General features: G+C 40.5%; 1 protein-coding gene across 23 annotated transcripts in view; it reads right to left on the bottom strand.

Moving 5' to 3' along the window:
• Positions 1-23,651, bottom strand: part of LOC133605783 (neurexin-1a-like) — a 670,433-nt gene that overhangs the window by 230,608 nt on the left and 416,174 nt on the right. For 2 of the 23 annotated variants that reach the window (XM_061959198.1, XM_061959205.1), the window contains exon 1: positions 20,994-21,892. The exons of 19 other annotated variants lie outside the window; for them this stretch is intronic. In XM_061959198.1, coding sequence (XP_061815182.1) covers positions 20,994-21,240 — 247 coding nt within the window. In that variant the 5' untranslated portion in view covers positions 21,241-21,892. Of the gene's footprint in view, positions 1-20,993; positions 21,893-23,651 lie in introns of those variants that run through there. 2 more of the 23 variants (XM_061959216.1, XM_061959227.1) reach the window with 1 other exon arrangement.

Raw genomic sequence — 23,651 nt, 5'->3', positions numbered from 1 at the left:
GCGAATAATAGAAAGGCGTTTAATTCGCCAAAATTCACCTATTTAGAGTTCGGAAATCGGTTAAAAAAATATATGGTCTTTTTTCTGCAACATCAAGGTATATATTGACGCTTACATAGGTCTGGTGATAATGTTCCCCTTTAAAGTGAAATCCTGTTTATTTATGTAATTTATTTAAAGGCAGAGAAAAGTGACATGCTATCCTTTTGTCAATCTAAATGCTTTAATTGTGGGATATTTTCCACACCATACAGTTGCAGTATTTCTGCTCACACTGCTCTGCTGAGATAAGCTTTAACCTCACATAAACTGGCCCCCGGGGTAGCAATACTGACCAGCCTCTTCTTGCTCTTCATGGTACGGGACCATCAATTCAAGGCTGAGGATAAAGTAGTAGCCCCTGGGCTGGTAACATCGTGCCATGAGTGCTCAGTCGACCAGTGTCCCTAGCAGCGCTCGGCCTCCTCCGCTGCCATGCTCACTTCCCCTAAGCCCAATGTGAAACATGAGCCCCTGCCTTGTGATGCAGAATGGCCCATCCAGGGCGAGCTGACAAGACCCAGTGTCCTCGTGGAGCGCTACGTCCAACGGGCCCTTTGTTGCTCCGACCAGCTGCATATCTGGCGTCGAAGCCAACCACCTTGGCGCTCTCTAAGAGGTGTCCCACGGTATTGACAGCTTCTAATTTACTCTCTCATCATCACTTTTCCGCGTTTGCACCAAGGACACAATGCACCCTTTCAGCGCAGCGCGGATCAGCCATCTCGTTTGCCAAAAAAACCTTGATTAGATTTTTCTGCATCCAGTGTTTAATTTGCACATATCAGAAAATAGACCTTGAGAGAAAATGAAACATCGTTTGATTCTCTGCACAGAAAAAAAAAAAAGCCTGCATGGAGGACCTTGTGCCACGAGACATTAACGTCATCATTATTTGGGTTCAGTGAGCCTGTGTGCTAGTATGAACCAAACATCCCAAACTCCTAACATCTCTGCCGTCTTCTTTATTAGGGCAGTTGTCGTTACTGGGGGGAAAAGTGTGAGGGATAATTATACAGGGGAAGTAAGAAAGACAACAAAGTTTCGGGCCAGGGCTCTGATGTGAGCGCTACGGCACGTGCAGCCCAACCTGCATCAGTGCAAAGAAGCTGCTTTGAGATCATAAAGACATACTGCGCTTTAATCAAAGAGTGCATCCCTTCTTTAAGGATAGCCAAATTGTTCCTGTTCTTGCAAAAAAAAAAAGGAACTTTAATTGTTACCATTTAAACCCTCCACATTTCTGATGGAACAGTTATAAAGCGTACCATTAATCCAACACAGTAATGGTACAGTTTGAGGCAACAAACACCACAGCTAAAAAAACTAAACTACATTCCTCACATTTATTGTTATTTGTTGTTGTCCTTATATTAACGTTTAGTACAGGGATCGGCAACCCAAAATGTTGAAAGAGCCATATTATACTCAGTGGCCTAGTGGTTAGAGTGTCCGTCCTGAGATCGGTAGGTTGGGAGTTCAAATCCCGGCCGAGTCATACCAAAGACTATAAAAATGGGACCCATTACCTCCCTGCTTGGCACTCAGCATCAAGGGTTGGAATTGGGGGTTAAATCACCAAAATGATTCCCGGGCGCAGCCACCGCTGCTGCCCACTGCTCCCCTCACCTCCCAGGGGGTGATCAAGGGTGATGGGTCAAATGCAGAGAATAATTTCGCCACACCTAGTGTGTGTGTGACAATCATTGGTACTTTAACTTTTAACTTTATATTGGACCAAAAATACAAAAATCAAATCTGTCTAGAGCCTTATAGAAGTCATATAATAAAGGCAACACATGACATACGTGTCTATATTAGCTGTAATAGCCTACTATCAAAATGACTATGTGTCGCAGGCTAAAGCAAATCTTTGTTGACAGAAATGTTGAAATTGAATATTTATTCCACACATTTTTACAACATTAGAAATAGAGATTATCCGTTAATATCAGACTGCCGATATTATCAGCCGATAAATGCTTTAAAATGTAATATCGGAAATACAAGTGAATGCAAGGCATTCTTGGTCCACAGCCATACAGGTCACACTGAGGGTGGCCGTATAAACAACTTTAACACTGTTACAAATATGCGGCACACTGTGAACCCACACCAAACAAGAATGACAAACACATTTCGGGAGAACATCCGCACCGTAACACAACATAAACACAACAGAACAAATACCCAGAACCTCTTGCAGCACTAACTCTTCCAGGACGCTACAATATACACCCCCTAGCTCCCCTAGCTCCCCCACCTCAACCCCCCCCAACCCCGCTCACCTCAACCTCCTCATGCTCTCTCAGGGAGAGCATGTCCCAAATTCCAAGCTGCGGTTTTGAGGCATGTTAAAAAAATGAATGCACTTTGTGACTTCAATAATAAATATGGCAGTGCCATGTTGGCATTTTTTTCCATAACTTGAGTTGATTTATTTTGGAAAACCTTGTTTTCTGCATTTGAAATGCAGCCAGTATGACATACAGATCATGTGTCATGAGACATGCAAAACTAAATTATATACAAAGAGGATAAAAGTAAATGATATTAAATGAGCTCAAATATACCTACAAGTGAGGCATAATGATGCAATATGTACATACAGCTAGCCTAAATAGCATGTTAGCATTGATTAGCTTGCAGTCATGCACTGACCAAATATGCCTGATTAGCACTCCAACAAGTCAATAAAATCAACAAAGTGCACCTTTGTGCATTCACGCACAGCATAAAACGTTTGGTGGACAAAATGAGACAAAGAAGGAGTGGAAGATTTTATATGTAAACAAACTGCTGCGTCACAGTCCACGCTATGGTGAGTTCAAGAACCGCCAAATTTAGTAGGACAAAATGATGTTCAGCAAATACTCTCATCAGTGAAGCATACACACAAACATATTAAACAGTGGGCTTTCTAACAATTGGGCAGGTTTGTGTCATGTTTGTCCTTAAACAAAAAACATACGAGAACAAAAAAATATTTTTCCCCCATCTTTTTCCATTTACAATCTTTTTTTTTAAAACATGCTCCAGGGAGCCACTAGGGCAGCACTAAAGATTGTCCTGAATTAATTAAACATTTGCATGTCAAAGTCTGTTCAACACATATCTTGCCAATATTTAAAATGTCTACTGTATTTCGTCATCCTGGCGGTTTGACATGTCTTCATTTGTAATGTTTACCCTTTTTCTAAGTCATGCCCAAGAGATAGCAAGCACATATTGGCCTTAATTGCAAGATTTTACATCTGCTTTGCTGCTTAGCATCACACGGAGTGTTGAAATATTGTTTAATTAGCTGCATAACTTATGGTAATAGTACAAGGAGATGCTAGACATGAGCAGTCGGAAATTAGCCTCGGTTCTCTTCACGGTCTTTGGCTTTAAGTTTGTATTGATGTGTTGTTATTCTAGGTTGTTATTATTGACTTTTTAACGCATTTCATCCATGATTGCTGCATGCTTTGAATGGGAAAGTGTAAAATACAATTTGAGATGAATCTTAACATAAACGATTGCATTTTGTTTACCAGTATATTTATGTTTTAGATAACTGTAGGACCCAAAAATGGCATTTAAAAGGGGTTATGTCATGATTTTTTTTTATACAATTAAAACACTTCATTGTGGTCTACATAACATGTGATAGTGGTTATTTGGGAAAAATCCTGCGTTTATTTTTTTTTCAGAACGTTTTCGCGCCCTTTTTTGACTGTGATGGTATGGGAGTGTATTAGTGCCCAAGACATGGGTAACTTACACATCTGTGAAGGTGCCATTAATGCTGAAAGGTACATACAGGTTTTGGAGCAACATATGTTGCCATCCAAGCAACGTTACCATGGACGCCCCTGCTTATTTCAGCAAGACAATGCCAAGCCACGTGTTACATCAACGTGGCTTCATAGTAAAAGAGTGCGGGTACTAGACTGGCCTGCCTGTAGTCCAGACCTGTCTCCCATTGAAAATGTGTGGCGCATTATGAAGCCTAAAATACCACAACTTAAGCTGTACATCAAGCAAGAATGGGAAAGAATTTCACCTGAGAAGCTTAAAAAATGTGTCTCCTCAGTTCCCAAACGTTTACTGATTGTTGTTAAAAGGAAAGGCCATGTAACACAGTGGTGAACATGCCCTTTCCCAACTACTTTGGCACGTGTTGCAGCCATGAAATTCTTAGTTAATTATTTGCAAAAAAAAAATTAAGTGTTTGAGTTTGAACATCAAATATCTTGTCTCTGTAGTGCATTCAATTGAATATGGGTTGAAAAGGATTTGCAAATCATTGTATTCCGTTTATATTTACATCTAACACAATTTCCCAACTCATATGGAAACGGGGTTTGTATTAGAAATGGAAACAGCAAAGGATGCATGTGCATGTACGAGCCAGTCTGCCCCACAACAAGAGGATAGAGAAACCGAAGGAACTTGTTGACCACAATGCGGACTACAACAGCGGACACGCGCAAGGCACTCTGGGTACATTTCTACCATATATGGATAAACCGCTGATGCCAAATGGATCGTTCGGCAGAAGTACGTATCACAACGGGGTTTTCGCAGCTTACTGCGGGGTTCGTTCTCCTGAAAAGCAGGCGGACCCAACTCCGGACTTGGCTTGCAGGTTGGAACATGATTTAGTCCTCAAAATAGCAAAGTATTACAAAAAACTGAAAACGAGCCGACAGAACAACGTGCCTGATCGAAGCTAAAGAAAATTCTTAGCATAGACTATGGACAGGGAATACTCACGAAACTGTGGCATGAAACAAAGAAATCTTACGAAGACATGGCATGAAGCAAACACTTAGCATACTAGAGACAAGGCAAAACTCACGTAACAGGTGCATGTAGCAAAGTTAGTTTTATTTGCAGATGATACAACTGCAATTTATTCAGGAGAGAACACACAGAAGATAATACAAATAATAACAGAAGAAATTAACAAATTAAAAAGATGGTTTGACAAAAACAGACTATCTTTGAATCTCAGCAAAACTAAAATAATGCTATTTGGTAACAGTTGAAGAGAAAGTCAAACACAAATACAAATAGGTTAAAAGAAAACACATTTTTGGGTGTAATAATAGATGATAAGATGAATTGGAAATCTCATGTAAAAAAATATACAACATAAAGTAGCAAGAAACACATCAATTATGAATAAAGCAAAGCATGTTCTAGACCAAAAATCACTTCATATTCTCTACTGCTCGCTAGTGTTACCATATCTGAGTTATTGTGTAGAAATATGGGGAAACTACTACAAATGTGGGCTTCATTCACTAACTGTGTTACAAAAAAGATCAGTTATAATACATAATTTTGGATGTAGAGAACATACAAAGCCGTTATTTATTAAATCACAATTATTGAAATTGTGCATTTGCAAAGAGCTAAAATGATGTATAAAGCAAACTATAACCTGCTACCTAAGAATGTACAACAATTATTTTCAACAAAAGAGGAGAAATATAACCTTACAGGAAAATCTAATTCAAAACATGTGTATGCTCGTACAACACTTAACACCTCTAGCATATCAGTATGTGGAATTAAATTATGGAATGGATTAACCAAAGAAATCAAACAAAGCACCAATATGATTCAGTTTAAGAGACTGTTCAAACTACAAGTGTTCACAAAGTACACAGAACAAGAATTATGATGAACATCTTGAATCATTTTTCTTTTCTTTTTTATTGAGACAAATATTATTTATGTATTTAATATTTGTTTGCTTATTATGGTATATTGTTTATTTATTATTTATGTGTTCACTGTTCTGTTACAGAGAACAAGGTAATCGGATAAAATTGCTATGGTATGAAAAGGGGTAGGAATAAATAAGCTCTGCTTCATCCTACTCCTTTTCGGACGTGCTGTAATGAAACAACTGGAAATGTGTGATGCATTACATTGTATCGTATGCATGTTCAAAATAAACTGAAACTGAACTGAAAAAAAAAAAAAAAAATTGGTTTCATCACATTCATGGTTGTGTTGTTCACACTATGTTAGTGTGCCCAGTTGTCAGAGCGGAATTATTTGTAGTTTAAGGTTTGCATTTTTTATTCATAAATACAGTAGCTATATATACACGCACAACGTGACGCCCTACCAATCTTTTACCACACATCTGCCAATGAATAGATAGACTACAGAAGAGTGGAAGAACGTGTGTGGGCATGCATTGTATTCATACACTGTGTTTCTCAGTGTATGCTAATATTAGCTTACACCTTGGTGTTCAGCAAGCATGTTTTTTTTTTTCTTCATTTATCAGTCTTTCCCAGCCAACCGTAGGCTCCAAGAGATGGAAGGAGCAATGAGGTTGCTTAAATCCCACACAATCCTATTAGAGTGGATTAGGGGCCAGTCGGTTGGCTGCAGGTGAGCAACTGTAAATTGCAAAGAAATCATATTTACGACATGCCTTGTCTCGAGGCCTACTAGTTGTATACAGAGGCCACTCGTTCATTTTTCATGCCCTTCTATATATTTTGAGTCCATTAGAAGTTGCCATTTGCTCAGAGAAACGTCTGTACAGTTTTTTGTTTTCGTGTCGGTGACAGCGAGCTACATTGGTCGGCTGCTTTATATAATATCCTTGCTCAGAGGATCAATGCATGTCTATGTGGCGGAGCAATTTAGTGCTCGTCTACGATGGATACATGTTGGGAGGGAAACACATTGTGCAGATTGTACGGCTTTGTGGGGCACATTAGCGAAATAACAAATAATGTTTTGGATTTCTAATTAAGGCAGGCAATTAAAGCAATAATTGTTCACCATAGCACAATAATGTGCCTTTAACATTTGATTATGTACTGCAATCGTTCTCCCAGGTATGCAGCATATTTGCATTTACCTTTAAATAACAACATTCAGCCTTGAATTGAAAGTATCTCTGTGATTCAAATCAGCAAATTGATTCCAGGTAGTGTTATTCTGTGTGGGTGTGTGCATGCAGCTTGTGTATATTGTGCATGATTACGTGTTTGCTGCCTCATTATGATTTAAAATAATCATATTTTCTGCGTGTGACTGAGCTCAAATGTGGTCTCATTGGTGTTCTTGATACTGTAATAAATACTCAATGTAGGCTTGTATGTATGTCATTCCCCTCAAACACTCTTAATACTTCTTTTTTTTTCAATTTATCTTCCACATTATGGCCTCAAATTGCATCCCTCTTACACACAAAGGACCTGATCTACCAAAGGTTTGTGTTGAGTATTAAACTCTGCGACTGTTTTTTTCGGATATTGACCACGTTGGGGTTCCGGTCAGAGAACACGCAGTCATCATTTGGACTCCTCCAACTTTAATGGTGTATATTGATTTAGGTTCATTTATTTAGTTAGTATCTGTAAATCACAGGCAAATACCCATCAACATTTATGTCATTTAACTAAACAACATATATATATATATATATATATATATATATATATATATATATATATATATATGTATATATATATATATATATATATATATATATATATATATATATATATATATATATATATATATATCAGTGACGTGCGGTCACTGGAGGCAGGTGAGGCAGGGCCTCACCTGCCATCATGGAAAGAAAAAAAATGTAAAAAGAAAAAAAAAAAAATTAAATTGTTATATGTATTCAGTGATTATACTATGAAGTTATTTTCCATTTAACTTCACCAGTTTTAGATTATTTGTATTCAAAATCGCTGAATTTTCACATTTGCCGTTCAAATACTGAGAAGAGACGGTGCGGTGATCAGCAGCCAGTTGAGGCACGTCACTCAGTTGTGCCTCAACATGGATTGCGGACTCGCCTAACTGCTGGCCTGCTGTGCAGTGAGACCGTATTGCTGTATGAATTATATTATACATTTCCATAGTTTAGATAGCTGAGGTATATAATGTACAGTGTATTTTGTCAACAACTGTATGTGTGTAAAGTATTTCTTGTGCTGAGCAATCATAAAACTGCTGCGAAGATTCACTGTGTGAGGCTCGCAGTAATCCCGCCTCCTGGTGCCGGTTAATGAACCCCCACCGCAGAATGCACCCCCCGACGGGAGCGCCACACCAACCAAAGCCCACACCCAAACCCTCCACGTGCAAGACCGAATCCCCCCCAAAAAAAGTCACTTAACAAGAAGCCAAAAAGTGCAAAAACAACAATGCTCGCGCCGGAGGAGCCGTGAACGACTGCAGGGACACAACATTAGGTACACCTGCAGACTGCAGCGTGGATTTCATATTTCATTCATTCACAACTCCTCCAACACGAACACCACTGTTCCCGCACTTATAAGTAAAGGTAAGACCATAATAACGTTTTTTTAATTAAATGTGCTTTTTTGTGTGCTACAGTTTGTATGTGTAAAGTTAAGTTAAGTTAAAGTACCAATGATTGTCACACACACACTAGGTGTGGTGAAATTTGTCCTCTGCATTTGACCCATCCCTTGATCACCCCCTGGGAGGTGAGGGGAGCAGTGGGCAGCAGCGGCGCCGTGCCCGGGAATAATTGTTGGTGATTTAACCCCCAATTCCAACCCTTGATGCTGAGTGCCAAGCATGGAAAAATGCTGGTATGAGCTTTTAAACACAATCCGTTAACTGCTGCCAATCAAATGGTGAATAAGATACTCTTTAGGGTTCATATGTTTGTAAATCTGACTGTGATGAAGTCAATGCCTCACCAGCCATGAACCTCACCGTACGTCACTGATATATATATATATATATATATATATATATATATATATATATATATATATATATATATATATATATATATATATATGCTCAAAGTAAAATACTAGAGACATCATATATTGCATTTCTACAATGGCATGTGAGCTAGCCACATTAGCAGCAACACTGCTATCCTTAACAGGGAGATGTTAGCTCGTAGCATTCTGACAACACAGCACCAATAATACTCATAAAACACCCCTAAATGTTACACAAACACAGTGATGTCTATTAATAAACTAAATTAGTCTTATATAATAATCAACATACTCATATCTTCAAAGACTAGAGCACCGATTTAAAGTAGCAGAGAAACAAGTCAGCACACATTAACACACGTCAAAAGGGAAGCGGAAGTGACACCGACAGGAAGGAAGCGGAAGTGACACTGTAATGAAATGCTTCAAAATAAAGTATCTGAAAACGTAGATAAACATGGAGAATTCTTAACAGTTTGGCTGTATTAAAACATGTGGAAACTTGATAGCGCACACAGATCTGATTGCCAAGCTGGTGGACGGAGGATTGTGTCAAAATCAAAAAAACTAAATAAAGATTCCAATCCATTTAGCGTGACTTAATGTAAATGCAGAATAAATGCTGATTATCAGACCGCCTACAATACTGGAGGAGGAGATGCAGATATAATCATTGAGCACTTGCAATGTGATTTATCAAGGCTGAAAATGTTCTGCGGCTGCTATTTTGCATCTATATTTATTTAGCACGTCTGGAATGTCCGTGCAAACTCGCAATAGCAATAGCAGTAATGGACAAATGGCTGTGAAAGAGTAGGGGACAAAGACAGACAATGTAATCCTTGTACATGTCAATATATTTAGACTGGTCAGAAAATAAAAATATTCAACATATTGCTTATTTAACAATATCCTTTAATCATTTTACAGCAGCTGAATGACCTAAGGCTCTGATTAAAACAAATTCAGTGAACCCGTTGAATGACGTTTGTTTTTTGAGATACAGTATATTATGAATATATACATCCTATATAAAAATATATATTTTTTACAATATTTAGTTTTGTGCAGCTTGATCGTTCTAGATACAACATCATAACACTGCCTCCCAGAGTGCACTTTCGGCGTTCTAAAAATAAAGTTATATTGTCTAGATCAGTGTTTTTCAACCTTATTTGAGCCAAGGCACATTTTCTTTATTGAAAAAATCTCGAGACACACCACCAGCAGAATACATTAAAAAATGAAACTCAGTGGCTGATATTGACAAAAAAAAAGTTGTTCTCGCAAGTGTTGGATAAGAATTCAAACCATAACCAACCATGCCTCACTATAGCTCTTGTCTCAAAGTAGGTGTACTGTCACGACCTGTCACATCACGCCGTGACTTATTTGGAGTGTTTTGGTGTCTTCTTGCATGTAGTGTTTTAGTTCTTGTCTTGCGCTCTTATTTTGGTGGCTTTTCCTGTTTTGTTGGTCTTTTCCTGTAGAAGTTTCATGTCTTCCTTGAGCGCTATTCGCCGCACCTGTTTTGTTTTAGCAATCAAGGCCATTCAAGTTGTCGCTGTCCTTTGCGGGGACATTGTTGATTGTCATGTCATGTCCGCATGCACTTTGAGGAGGCTGTCTGCTCCACATGCTGTAAGTCTTTGCTGTCGTCCAGCATTCTGTTTTTGTTTACTTTGCAACCAGTTCAGTTTTAATTTCGTTTTGCATAGCCTTCCCTAAGCTTCAATGCCTTTTCTTAGCGGCACTCTTTCGTTTAATTTTGGTTTAATAATTAGATACCTTTTTTACCTGCACACTGTCGTCTGTATTGTGATCTCGACAAACCATGTCCCCGACATCTACAAAGCAATTAGGTACTTGCTGCCACCTACTGATATGGAAGAGTACAACAAGGTTACTTTGCTGAGTAACCAAGGCACATTTGCAGATTATTATTACTGGTTTGCAAAAAATATTTTTAACCCAAATAGGTGAAATTGCATATTCTACTACGGCACACTAGACTGTATCTCACGGCAAACGAGTGTGCCGCGGCACTAGGTTGAAAAACACTGGTCTAGATCATAGGTTTGCGCAACATGGACGTAGTAAATTATATACATTTGGCCAATTAGAACTTTTAATATTATAGTTGTACAGTATTGTGATAACATTCTACCAAATTTGACAGGCACAATTGAAATAATGCATCCTGAACGCAATGTAGTGTCCTTGCTCATGGCTAATGTCCGTCCACAGTGCAACACCACTTCTCAGTCTGTAATCCTCGCCTCCATGGCGGAAAATAAACTAAGTTTCTTACATCCCTGGTATTATCCCTGGAGGACGAGGAATAGCTAAACATGCTACAGTACACTACACACTAGAGGAGGATACGCTAACGACTAAGCTAGAGCTCTTGAATGTAAACAAAGGTGGGGGGGGGGGGGGGGGGGGTGTAATACAAATACTGACATTACCATACCAAGTAGTATAGTATCAGATCAATAACAAAGTGGTTGGATGGATATTTTTTACTATCAACAAATTTTTTGTCATTTGTGTTATTGTTTACAAACTCAGGAAAAGAGTCCCTGAATGAAGGAGGGTTTTTAAGTGCAAACATTTTTAAGGACAAGTGGTAGAAAATGAATTATTAATCTACTTGTTCATTTACTGCTAATATCTGCTTACTTTCTCTTTTAACATGTTCTGTCTACACTTCTGTTAAAATTTAATAATCACTTATTATTCTGTTGTTTGATACTTTACATTAGTTTTGGATGACACCACCAATTTGGGTATCAATCCGATACCAAGTCGTTTCAGGATCATACATTGGTCATATTCAAAGTCCTCATGTGTCCTGGGACATATTTCCTGAGTTTATAAACATAATATACATTTTTAAAAATCAAAAGAAGATGTTGTGATACCAAAAAATATCGACGTAATCGTAGTAGTATCGACTAGATACGCTACTGTACTTGGTATCATTACAGTGGATGTTAGGAGTAGATCCACCAATGGCGTTTGTTTATATTTTGACACCGGTGTAGTGAAGCATGTTTAGCTATTCCTTGTCCTGCAGGGATGATACTTGTAAGAAACTTACTTTATTTGTCGCCATTGAGGCGAGGATGAGTGGTTTAGAAGTAGCTAAAACACTGCAAACTGGGGCTGGACTTTAGCCTAGCTAGCTAGCCATGTCTTAAAGCACCTCTTCCTGAGGGCGTTTTAGTGTTATAACTTCACCTTTATCTTTACTTTTTAAGCCTAAATGCGTCCGTTCTCCCTTTTCTGTCTACACTTACTGCTTGTAAGTACTCCGTGATTGTGCGCTGCCGAACATGCTCGTCTGCTCGTAAACCAGCAATGACACGACGTGACGATGACGGGGGCGAGACCGGTACTTTTCAGAAGCGGTATAGTACCGAATATGTCATTAGTATCACGGTACTATACTAATACCGGTATACTGTACAACCGTATTTGACACCCGCATGAAAACGGACATTTATGGAAACAGGCATTCAGAACATGCATTGGGAGGTAAATAATTAAATAGTGACAACTAATCTACTGTATGTGCAAAATGTGACACACAGAGGGGAATATTAAGTCATTACTTTATTAAACTGTGGATGCCTCTACCTTTTAAAGAGGAAAAAGCCAGAGGTGTAAACAGATTGACAGGATGTCAAAGGGCACGAGACTGTTCCGGATGATTCACAATGCCTTATGGGTAAAGAACTCACTGACTCAAACTCAAGCAGGACCCATGCTTGTAAGAGGGCACATATATCCCCTTGAGTCCAAAAGGAGGGGGGGGGTCTGTTTCTCCCTCACTTTCGCTTTCGTCTTGCAAGTCTCCTAATCTGAAACCGGACACATTACTCAGCAGAACCTTCCCTGCCCACCACACACGCAGTCAGGTCTCATTTCCCTCCATACCATCTTTAGCTTGGTCACCGCTGCAACCGCACAGACCACTGCAGGCGCAACAACACTGCTGCCCACTCAGTCTGCCTGAATGGGCTCTGCAGACCAATAGGGGAGCTGATGTTGGAGGAAGATGAAAGCGTGGGGAGGGGGAAATAAGAGGAGACGAGCAAAAGCATAGTCAATATCGTAGGATATGAATAGGTGAAAGAGCCAGGGAGTTTCCGCCCAACGCAGGGAAAGGAGAGAATAACTGCAGCCTTCAGTCTCTTATCCACTGGTCAATACTCGCCCGGCTCCCTCTAGATTAGAGTAACATGTACCCAGATCCCTATCAGCGCAGCTATCATCACCACTGACTCGCAGAAACACAGATACTGTCATATTCGCTATCAACGCAGGGACATGGGAGTAGTCATATTATACAAGCCCGCAACATGCAGTACAGAAAAAAAAAAGGGAAAAAATACCAGAACAGATCTCTTTTTCCGTATCAGAAGAGATATCCTTACCCCCAAGCAGTGGTGTGCCGTCAGGGCCTTCTCTGCTGGCTTAACATAACCAGAAATCATGATCATAATTAAAGATAAAATAAATGTTTAATTGACTTTCCCTAAATATCTAAAAGTATTCATATTCTCTTCATGTCATATTATGGTTATTCCAGCGCTGTTGTTTTTAGGTTATAGAGTTTTTATCCAATCAGAATTCAGCAAGCTTATGTTGCCATGCTGTACCAAATCTGCCTAGAGCCTTCAGAATCAACAATGTGGACGTCCGTGCACTGTAAGTGAACGGACACAAACCTTTGACAGCCAGTTGCGATACCCGATCAGATCACGAGTTGTTGTCAGTAAGGCCTTCTAGATGGCATAGGGCAGATATATATTGTGATGTCATGAGCTAGGTAACATAGGAACTCCGTTACCCAGCATGCCACAGTAGTGAAGAGCATGCGCAGTAGCCCCGTTTAGGTTGTTGAATGTAGACGTGCAGCGGGATGTTTTTGATGAGCACGCTGTGGAGTAAACTTTAAGAACTCCGCCAACACGCCTCGTCTGCATCTTTTATGATTAGACAAGACAACGCATATATTTGCAAGGCCATTTTCAAGAAGGATATTTAAAGACAAACTACATCTTGTGAGATGATGTCGGCCAACCCCGGAAGCCAGCCCAGCTGTCAAAGAAATGTGAGTTCAGATATTTTATTTTTTCACGTTTAATATGTTTTTTGCAATTTTAATTTTGACAGTACCACATAAGATATGTTTTAATTGCTGATGCGGGTTTATTGATTTTTCAGTGCCCCAGAAAATAACCCGTTTTGTACAATGCCCAGTAGTGTGTAAATGTGTTTCTGTATAGTATTTCTCCAGCAATGGTCATGTTTGATTGAAACTTTTATTAGCAGATTGCACAGTGAAGTACATATTCCGTACAATTGACCACTAAATGGATACACCCGAATAAGTTTTTCAACTTGTTTAAGTCGGGGTCCACTTAAATTGATTCATGATACAGATATATACTATTTTCATAATACAGTCATCACACAAGATAATCATCAGAGTATATACATTGAATTATTTACATTATTTACAATCCGGGGTGTGGGATATGAAGAGAGGGGCGGGGGGATTAGGTTTGGTTGGTATCAACACTTCAGTCATCAACAATTGCATCATCAGAGAAATGGACATTGGAACAGTGAAGGACTGACTTGGTAGGATATGTACAGCAAGTATTGGACACAGAGAGAGAGATCAGAAAGTATAAGAAAAAGTGTCTACATTTGATTATTTACATTTGATTATTTACAATCCGAAGAGGTATGATGAGGAAGGGAGGGTGTTAATTTAGGGTTGACGTTGCCTGGAGGTGTTCTTTTAGTGCGGTTTTGAAGGAGGATTTAGATGCCCTTTCTTTTACACCTGTTGGGAGTGCATTCCATATTGATGTGGCATAGAAAGAGAATGAGTTCAGACCTTTGTTAGATCGGAATCTGGGTATAACGTGGTTAGTGGAGCTCCCTCTGGTGTTGTGGTTATGGCGGTCATTTACGTTAAGGAAGTAGTTTGACATGTATTTCGGTATCAGGGAGGTGTAGCGGATTTTATAGACTAGGCTCAGTGCAAGTTGTTTTACTCTGTCCTCCACCCAGAGCCAGCCCACTTTGGAGAAGTGGGTAGGAGTGAGGTGTGATCTGGGGTGGAGGTCTAGAAGTAATCTGACTAGCTTGTTCTGGGATGTTTGGAGTCTAGATGTGAGGGTTTTGGAGGTGCTAAGGTACCAGGAGGTGCATGCGTAATCGAAAAAGGGTTGAATGAGAGTTCCCGCCAGAATCCTCATGGTGCTTTTGTTGACCAGAGAGGAGATTCTATAGAGAAATCTCGCTCGTTGGTTGACCTTTTTGATTAACTTGGTTGCCATCTTATCACAGGAAAGATTAGCCTCTAGAATGGAACCTATATAGGTGACCTCATCCTTCCTGGCGATAACAATGTCACCCACTTTTATAGTGAAGTCATTGACTTTCTTAAGGTTGATGTGGGACCCAAATAGGATGGATTCCAAAGCTAAAGTGCTTCGCCGATGTATTGTCAATGAGATAAAAATTACTATGATTGTCCATTTCGCGTTCATGAATCTCATTTTCAAGAGGGTGAAGTATCCGAGGTGGTTTAAAATACAAATCCGTGATCCACAATATAAAAAGGAGAAAGTGTGGAATCAAACGACCGCTACCGTGGGAGCGAAAAAAGATGCGACCGCTCCCCATGACGACTGCTCCTTTCTCATGGCCATGTGGTGACCATTGCCTCTCTCGTGGTATTTTGAGAGGTAATCATTGAAGTCGGACATCACTGAAGGCCTAGGTGGGAAAGTACTGCTTTTGTTGCTCAGACTGTGTCATCACAACCGAGGAGGTTTACATCCTTATTAGGATCTTTCATTTATGCAGATTAACCAGCTTCAAAGGAATATAATCGGATAAATATATTATTATTATAAAAGTTGTTATAGCAATACTTACAATACACACAGTCCTAGATTGTCACTTGGTAGTGACTTCAAAAGAAAATGTGTGTGTTTGTCCATCTGTTAGTTGGCAGACTACTTCCCGGTTAATGGAGGATGGCAAACAGACAGGTGCAGCCATTAGGATTGGGTGGGTGTACTGTTCCTTAATGCAGATGCGATTCTCAAACTGTGGTAGTGGGACGCAGGCTCCATTGGGTGATACGCCAAAATAATCACTTAATAAATATTCAAACACAGTGTTACGGTTCAAACTCTTTGTAATGTAATAGTGGCCACAGATATTAAATATACTTGTTAAATAAAACCTCCGTCTTGTTTTTAATGGATATTTAGGCCTACTATGCTACTGTATTTTAATGTTGGTCTTTATGGTGTGACTTGAGTTTGAGTTTATTTTGAATATGCATGCATACAGCATGATACATCACAATTGCCAGTGTCTCTATTCAACATGTTCAAAAAGGAATAGGAAGAAGCAGAGCTGATTTAATCCTACCCCTTTTCCTTTACGTAGCAGTTTCTAAAACTTTTGTTCACTTCCTGTTCTCAATTTATTCACAATATACTCCATAAGTAATAACAATAAAAATAAATACATAATGTGGAGGGAGAGTGTGACCAGCGCGCCTCCAGGAGCAAAGGCCACCGCCTCTGTCCATGGTGCTGAAGACAGAGCACCATCAGATGGGGGTGTGGCAGTGCTGACGGCGAGACACAGCTGGCAGATGATTAGACTTCCCAGGTGGTACAAGTTGTCTAATCATCTGTTGTCTTTAACAGTAAACGGCCGGGAGCAGAGGGGGAGAGAGGATACGGACGTGACTGAAAAGTCACGTTCTGGGAGAACAAAACTGTTGATAAAACATATGATCATTAAAACTTTGTTAAAACCTGCTTGGATCCTGTGAAGTGTCTGTCAGTGGGACCGCTAGGAAGCGACTTCCACACATAATAACTGGTGAAGTAAGTTATATTTCATATGGTGAGATGAGTAACATTATCTTGAAAATGAAAACGATGGCCAGTCAAGAGTTTTCTGAAGAGGTACGTGGTGAAAAATGTTTAAGAACCCCCACATTAATGCAATAGTTAAACAGTAATGTACTAGCCCCTTTTTTCATGCCATCACCAAACTCTAGTGAAATAGTCCCTGTTCCAAAGTGACAAACAAGTTCAAATAAATTATTTTAGCTTAACACTTCTAAATGACTAATGGACGGTGTGGCGCGGTTGGGAGAGTAGCAGTGCCAGCAACCTGAGGGTTCCTGATTCAATCCCCACCTTCTACCAACCTCGTCACATCCGTTGTGTCCTTGAGCAAGACACTTCAACCTTGCTCCTGATGGGTCGTGGTTAGGGCCTTGCATGGCAGCTCCCACCATCAGTGTGTGAATGGGTGAATGTGGAAATAGTGTCAAAGCGCTTTGAGTACCTTGAAGGTAGAAAAGCGCTGTACAAGTATAACCCATTTACCATTAAATGTGTTTGTCCTTCTAGTTACCTTTTTAAAGTGTCTAAATGATTGCTGGGAAAAAGTTAATTCACCGACGATTTTTGCACAGCATTTTATTAAAAAAAAAAAAAATGTTCCGAGTTAATTGCAGACAGTAAACGGACACCCCTGAGAGGAGGAAACGCTGATGAAAATTAAGCAATTTGCATCACAGCAAAGACAACAGCAGGCTTTGTCCTGAAGCCAGGTAGCGTGCTGAACATCATGTCCTCCATTTCATTTTTATGTACCCTCCACATGCTGATCGAACTAGAATGTAATCACATTACTGCGAGAGCCTATCTCCACTGCCTGTGTTAGCGAGTTCTTCATAATGGCCGAGGAGGACATTCTACAATATTAGGTCATGAAATCTGCCCTCGGGATCTTCGGGGAGAGCTGCTCCAGACAGGTCAATCGTCTAATTGCCTCTCTCGTTTTCTCGACAGGCTGGCAAACATCCTGCCACACTTGCGTACACTGATCATTTCTGCCGATATGGTATCTTGATTTTTACAAGCCCATTGTCAAATAAAACTCTTGAAATACCATCACTTCTTATCGAGAATCTAGCCTTGGAGCAGCGATCCCCAAATAGTGAGACTGAGTTCTGGTGCCAGCTGGTACCAGGCCACAGACAAAAAAATAAATGCATGTTTTTGTTTTTATTTTTATTGACTATCAGTCGCCCCATCTGTGCGTTTATAAGTCTGAAGAATTAAGTTTACAAGCTAATTCTATAGCTAATAGAGTTTCCAAAGAGCTCCTGATCAAGATTGCGATTTTCGGTTGGTCGAAAATTGCGCAATGGTTCTGCTAATTTGGAAATCGGTATTTCGTAGTTGCACAGTAGGAAAGGGATTCGTACGGCCACACTCCTGGGTAGATCCCCCATGACAGGATGGTGGGGGCGTTAATCATTTTGCAATACAGTCTACTGAAAATAATGGAAAGCGTCACTCTACATAGCAACTGGCACTGTGGTCAATATTTGAATTGCCACAAAACACATTTTAAGATAGTCAACACTCTACTGCCATCTGGCGGCTAAAGTGGATAGTGCACCCCCCCAATTCGTCACGTGTCAGGTAAACCGCGACGGATGGGGTCATACAAATCCCCTTCTTACTGTAAGCGCTTCTACTTTGTAAAGACAACATGGCATCTCTTTGAAATATTATTTCCTTTTCTGGTTTTTTAAACTGTTTGGCGGCCCGCTTGGACGGAGCGGCCATACTCTCCCTGAAGTTGGGAAATTGCTCCGGAATACAGGGTGAGAGACGAAAGGTATCAAAATTCTTTCATATGTTAAAGTTAAAGTAAAAGTGCCACTGATAGTCAACAGACACTAGATGTGGTGAAATTACCCTCTGCATTTGACCCATTCCCTTGTTCCACCCCCTGGGAGGTGAGGGGAGCATTGAGCAGCAACGGTGACTGCGCTCGGGAATCATTTTGGTGATTTAACCCCCAATTGCAACCCTTGATGCTGAGTGCCAAGCAGGGAGGTAATGGGTCCCATTTTTATAGTCTTTGGTATGACTCGGCCGGGGTTTGCACTCACGACCTACCAATCTCAGGGCGGACACTCTAACCACAAGGCCACTTAGCAGGTATTTATATATGTGTTGCATGTACTGAAAAAATTACTATAAAGAACATTTAAATTTGAAGTCCGAGGTCCAACACTTTAGTTTGCCTTTCTGTGCAACAAACGAGTAGCTTGGAAGAAGCTTAGCTGGTATTGATACACTTGCAAGTGAACTCAGATGTGATTCAGTTCCAATCTGAAGACATGGCCCAGAATTGAAATATCAACTACGGCAGGGGTAAGCGGGGTAAAAATGGATAGATCGATGGATATATAATAGTTACAGTAAGTGTACATGGTATAGTTGTGGCAAATGCTGTCTCTTTACAACCGAGGAGCTCTTGGATTTTGAAAACAAAACAAAACATCGAAGACCCATTAATTAGTCTCCACAACTCTTTCAAAATACTATATTGGGGCCTACATAGTGGTCTAAATGGGTTTTATAAATCCTAGCTATTAAACTAGGACAGAGGTGTCAAAGTCAAGGTCCGCGGACCAGATCCGGCCCGCAAATCAATTATCTATGGCCGCCGGGATGATATTTGATTAGTATTAGAACCGGCCCGCAGGCCACAGCCACCTGCTGCTGTTTTGCACGCACCAATACTCCATCATTGTTGGCGCTAGGAATGTTATGATAAAAATGGGGTCCCACACTAAATTTTTGGGGTCCCACTTTTTTTTTTAACCGTTTTGAAAACAAAAGATACATGTATGCATTATCCTGTTATATCTCACATTCTATATTATGTTTTGGAAAAATTTGACTTAATTCATTAAAAAAAATAATACAAAAGAAAATACATTTTTATGCATATGTAAATGTATTCAGTTATAAACTTTCATTTGCGTTCTTCTTTCCTTCATGGATCTAAACTTACCGCTGCCGGGTATTTTTTTCTAGATTTTTGTTGTAATATTTTCAGAATGTGTTTGTTCTATTTTTGGCCAAAGAAAGACAAAGAAAACAATCTGAAGTTGTCATTATTTTTTTGTTTCAATGCCATGATTTTAATAGTCCGGCCCGGGTGTGCACAGATTTTCCTCCATGCGGCCCCTGAGCTAAAATGAATTTGACACCCCTGAGCTAGGGGATCCAGGGGGGAAAATTGGCCTGGGAATGACACCAGACCAGCACCGGAGTTTGATTAAAACAACTTGGAAGAGACTAACACATCTGTAGCAGGTTTCTGAAAACACTACAATGTTGTCAGGTCTTTGAAAGGCTTTTAGGCAGTAGGTCCTTAAAAGCAGCAAAAAGCCATAGTGGTATTCACTATTACTTTCATATGTAGTTAAAATGTCCACTGCAGAATATTTGTTCTCAGGAATATACAAAATAAGAACAGTAATAGCGAAGGAATAAATCCGGTCCTGTGGTCCTTAGCTTTCTGGAAACAATTGAGTTGAGTAACCCTGTTATACAGTATGATGGTCAGTTATAGTTATTTCAACTAATGTATTCATTTGGATGCATTATTATGCTGTAGAAGTGTGGTACATGGAGACTAGTTAGGTACCACCCCACTGGAGCATACATCAGAATTGGGTACCCCTGCATTAGAGTACGTCAGCAGTGATGACGTCACTCAACAACGCATGTGTCCTGGTCTGTGGCAAAACTCTCAGTACTCTGTTACATATCCTCCTGAGAACCAACATCTTCTGCACTGGACATTTGTTCTTGGTCTTTTTCCTTTGTCAGGGTTACAAATATAAAACAAAATAGCTCAGGTATGCCAAACATTAATGTCCACTGCAGAGGACGCTGGTTATCAGGAGGATATGTGACCATATGGGAAGAAAGCTCTGTATGCGCAATGCTGGCCTGTAGGGGAGGCTTAGTGCCCTGCAGAGCTGGAAGAAATACATGTTTGTCCCTTCCAAACACCCTTGGGCAACATGGAGCACCACAATGTTCTAATCCTGTCTAATCTGGACACAGTGAAGCATCTGGAGAAAGGGATATGGCTAATCTTGGACATGGAGACACGGAGGACACTTTGCTGAGGATGACGGACCTAAGCTTAAAGCTCCATGTAAGACACACATGAGTACTATTTGGGCTTTGTTGAAGTTGATTTTTTTCCCCAGCAATGACTAAATGGTCTGAAGAGTAATGATATGCATAGATTGGTCCAAATACTCACTGTGCCCAGCCCTTAGGGATGCAGGGGATCTTTGGATGGCAATAGGCACAATGTGTTGACGTTTGTTCCCATGGGAGACTTGAAGGTGGTGGAGATTCTCCACAGTGCTTGGTTCTGACCCTGCCACGCAGCCCAGAGCCAGGGCGGAGATCCACAGAGCCAGGTGGGTGAGTGAAGCCCAGTTGTGGTGTAGGGGCTCATCCAGGGGTACAAGGGGAGTAAACTGTGTCCTCCAGCCTCCAAGCATCTTTCCTGAGTGGCTTGATGAGGCTTTAGAATAAAGATGGAACTTCAGTGAGCTTTAAAGCCCCATATTTCTCACTTGGCCAATTCTGAGAGTGCTGAGATTCTCGCACAGATCCACGGTGAGTGAACACAGCAGACACCAGGGGAGACAAATGTGTTGGGAGGTGAAAATGAGCCTCTTGCTGATGTCTGTTAAATTAGGAAATCCGTAACCGCACCGGAAGAGGTAAATAAGTATCATAAAACATAATCTCAAGCAACAGCGGGAATATAGGACAACCTCACAGCATTGGCAAAACCCCCTCACAAAATTAGTAACATCTTCCTACCAGGACAGTTCATATTCCAGGAAAAAAGAGAGTTTGTGCAAAGTAAAAGGCTTCAGTAAAGCAAATCAAATAGTTGTCCCCGCTCTTCTACTCCCGTGCTTTCAAAGGATGTCCGGAGGAATGAAACCATGGTACAATCCCAGTCTCTTTTGCATGTGTCGGAAAAGTGCACCTGTGGTTTGTGTGCCAGATAGCGCAGACGCTTTCCATCTAGAGACGTGCGCTCTCAATGAAAAAACAAGCGACGGCAGCACCTGGGAGAGAGAAAAACCCCCGGGCAGGAAACACACTCTCGCAACACGGGTAGCATCAACAGCGCCCTTCCAGAAGATGTGCGCGAGAGGACTCAGGGAGAGAGGTGGGGAAGGAGAAAAAGAGGAGGAGGAGGAGAGGCGGGAGGGAGGGGAGTGGAGCCTCAGCAGCCAGTTTGGATGCAAGAGGCAAGAGTGGCTATGCAAATAGGCAGCGTGCACACAGCGAATCACTGGAGTCTGAGAGTATTGCAGGAATTGGAGCTGTCTGCTTAAACTCTGATTTCTGTTTCCCCAACACCTCTCCGATTCTGCTTTCAATATGGACATGATGAAAAGAAGGGAACAACCACTTTTATTTACCCACGTACTTCAACATTACTTTAAGAAAGTATTACCACGTACAAAGCACACAAAGTTTCCTCTCAGTAAAACTTATTTGAACGGCGGAAAAGATCATCAGGACTCCTCTTCCTCCTGTCCAGGAAATCGCAAAAAGCCACTTTCTGACCAGGGCTTAGACAATCTGCAGAGACTCCTCCCACCCCCACCAAGGACTGTTTTCACTGCTGGACTCTAGAAAGAGGTTCCGCAGCCTCCATAGCAGCAACTCCAGGTTCTGTAACAGCTTCTTCCCTCAGGCCATAAGACTCTTAAACGCATCATAATAATCCCCTCAATTCCCCCCTCAAAACGGATTAACTCGCTTGAATATAAAGACAATATAACATACATCCATAAACGTAGATGCATATGCAAAAATACAATATATTTATATGTACAGTAATCTATTTATTTATATCTGCACCTTATTGCTCTTTTATCCTGCACTACAACGAGCTAATGCAACAAAATGTTGTTTTATCTGTACTGTAAAGTTCAAATTTGAATGACAATAAAAGGAAGTCTAAGTCATTTCCCTTGAGTCTAAGTATTGCAAGCAAATTGTAAGCATCCATATGGTGTAAAGCCGAGGTCAGCATTTGCCTGATAATATAGGACCCATTGACAAACAAGAGGGTCCCCAAATGGCAGCCACAAAGCACGCCATGTGTTTCTGAACTGGAAAGAACATGCGTACCATAAAGCCTTGTTGACCAACCCAATCTGGATCAGCTGGGCAGGCTGTTCGAGTGTTTAAAGTTTGGATGGAAGTCAGCAAGACTCACCCTGGCCTGTGTCCGCCATTGTTTAGACACTGGCCATTAAACCCCCTCCCCCCTGGAAAGCAACATTCTAAGGCAGAGCAAAAAACAACAACATTCTATCGGCACAGAGTTTTGGAATTCATGCTCGAAGAAAACCAACTTGACAAAGAAATATCTCTTTTTGTGCACTTTTCTAAAACTAGAACCAATATTCATCAGTATTTTACCTGACGTGTGCTTGTGTAAAGCAGTGCTGCATAAATGTTTTGTGACCTAGCTGAAAATCCATAGCATCATGCAGAATTCATTTCCTTTACTAAGCCCAATTAGGAATATCAACATATCTGTTTGCCAAAGATAAATAATAAAAACACTAACAAAAAAAAAAAAGCACGTATTGGTGTGACACTGTGGTGCCCACTTGAGCATCATTCCAATGTTTATAATGTGTGCTTAGTGGGAATGCTGTGTTATGCAGCATTTTAAAGTTAATGACATCATCCCTGTGGCGACGCTCTAATCACGTTTATCATTAGTTACTGTGTGCCCCCTAGTGGTGGGTATGTAAAGTGAATGGATGCTGCTGTGTGGGGCACAGATTTAAAAAAAACAACAACCACAAAACACAAATATGGATAGCACATTGAAAACTGTGTTACAGCTGCAGAATAGCAAACTCCAAAA

Source organism: Nerophis lumbriciformis, linkage group LG02 (assembly GCF_033978685.3).
Source record: "Nerophis lumbriciformis linkage group LG02, RoL_Nlum_v2.1, whole genome shotgun sequence".
NCBI lineage: Eukaryota > Metazoa > Chordata > Actinopteri > Syngnathiformes > Syngnathidae > Nerophis > Nerophis lumbriciformis.
The sequence above is the reverse complement of the archived record's forward strand: the minus strand, read 5'-3'. Positions and strand labels throughout refer to the sequence as shown.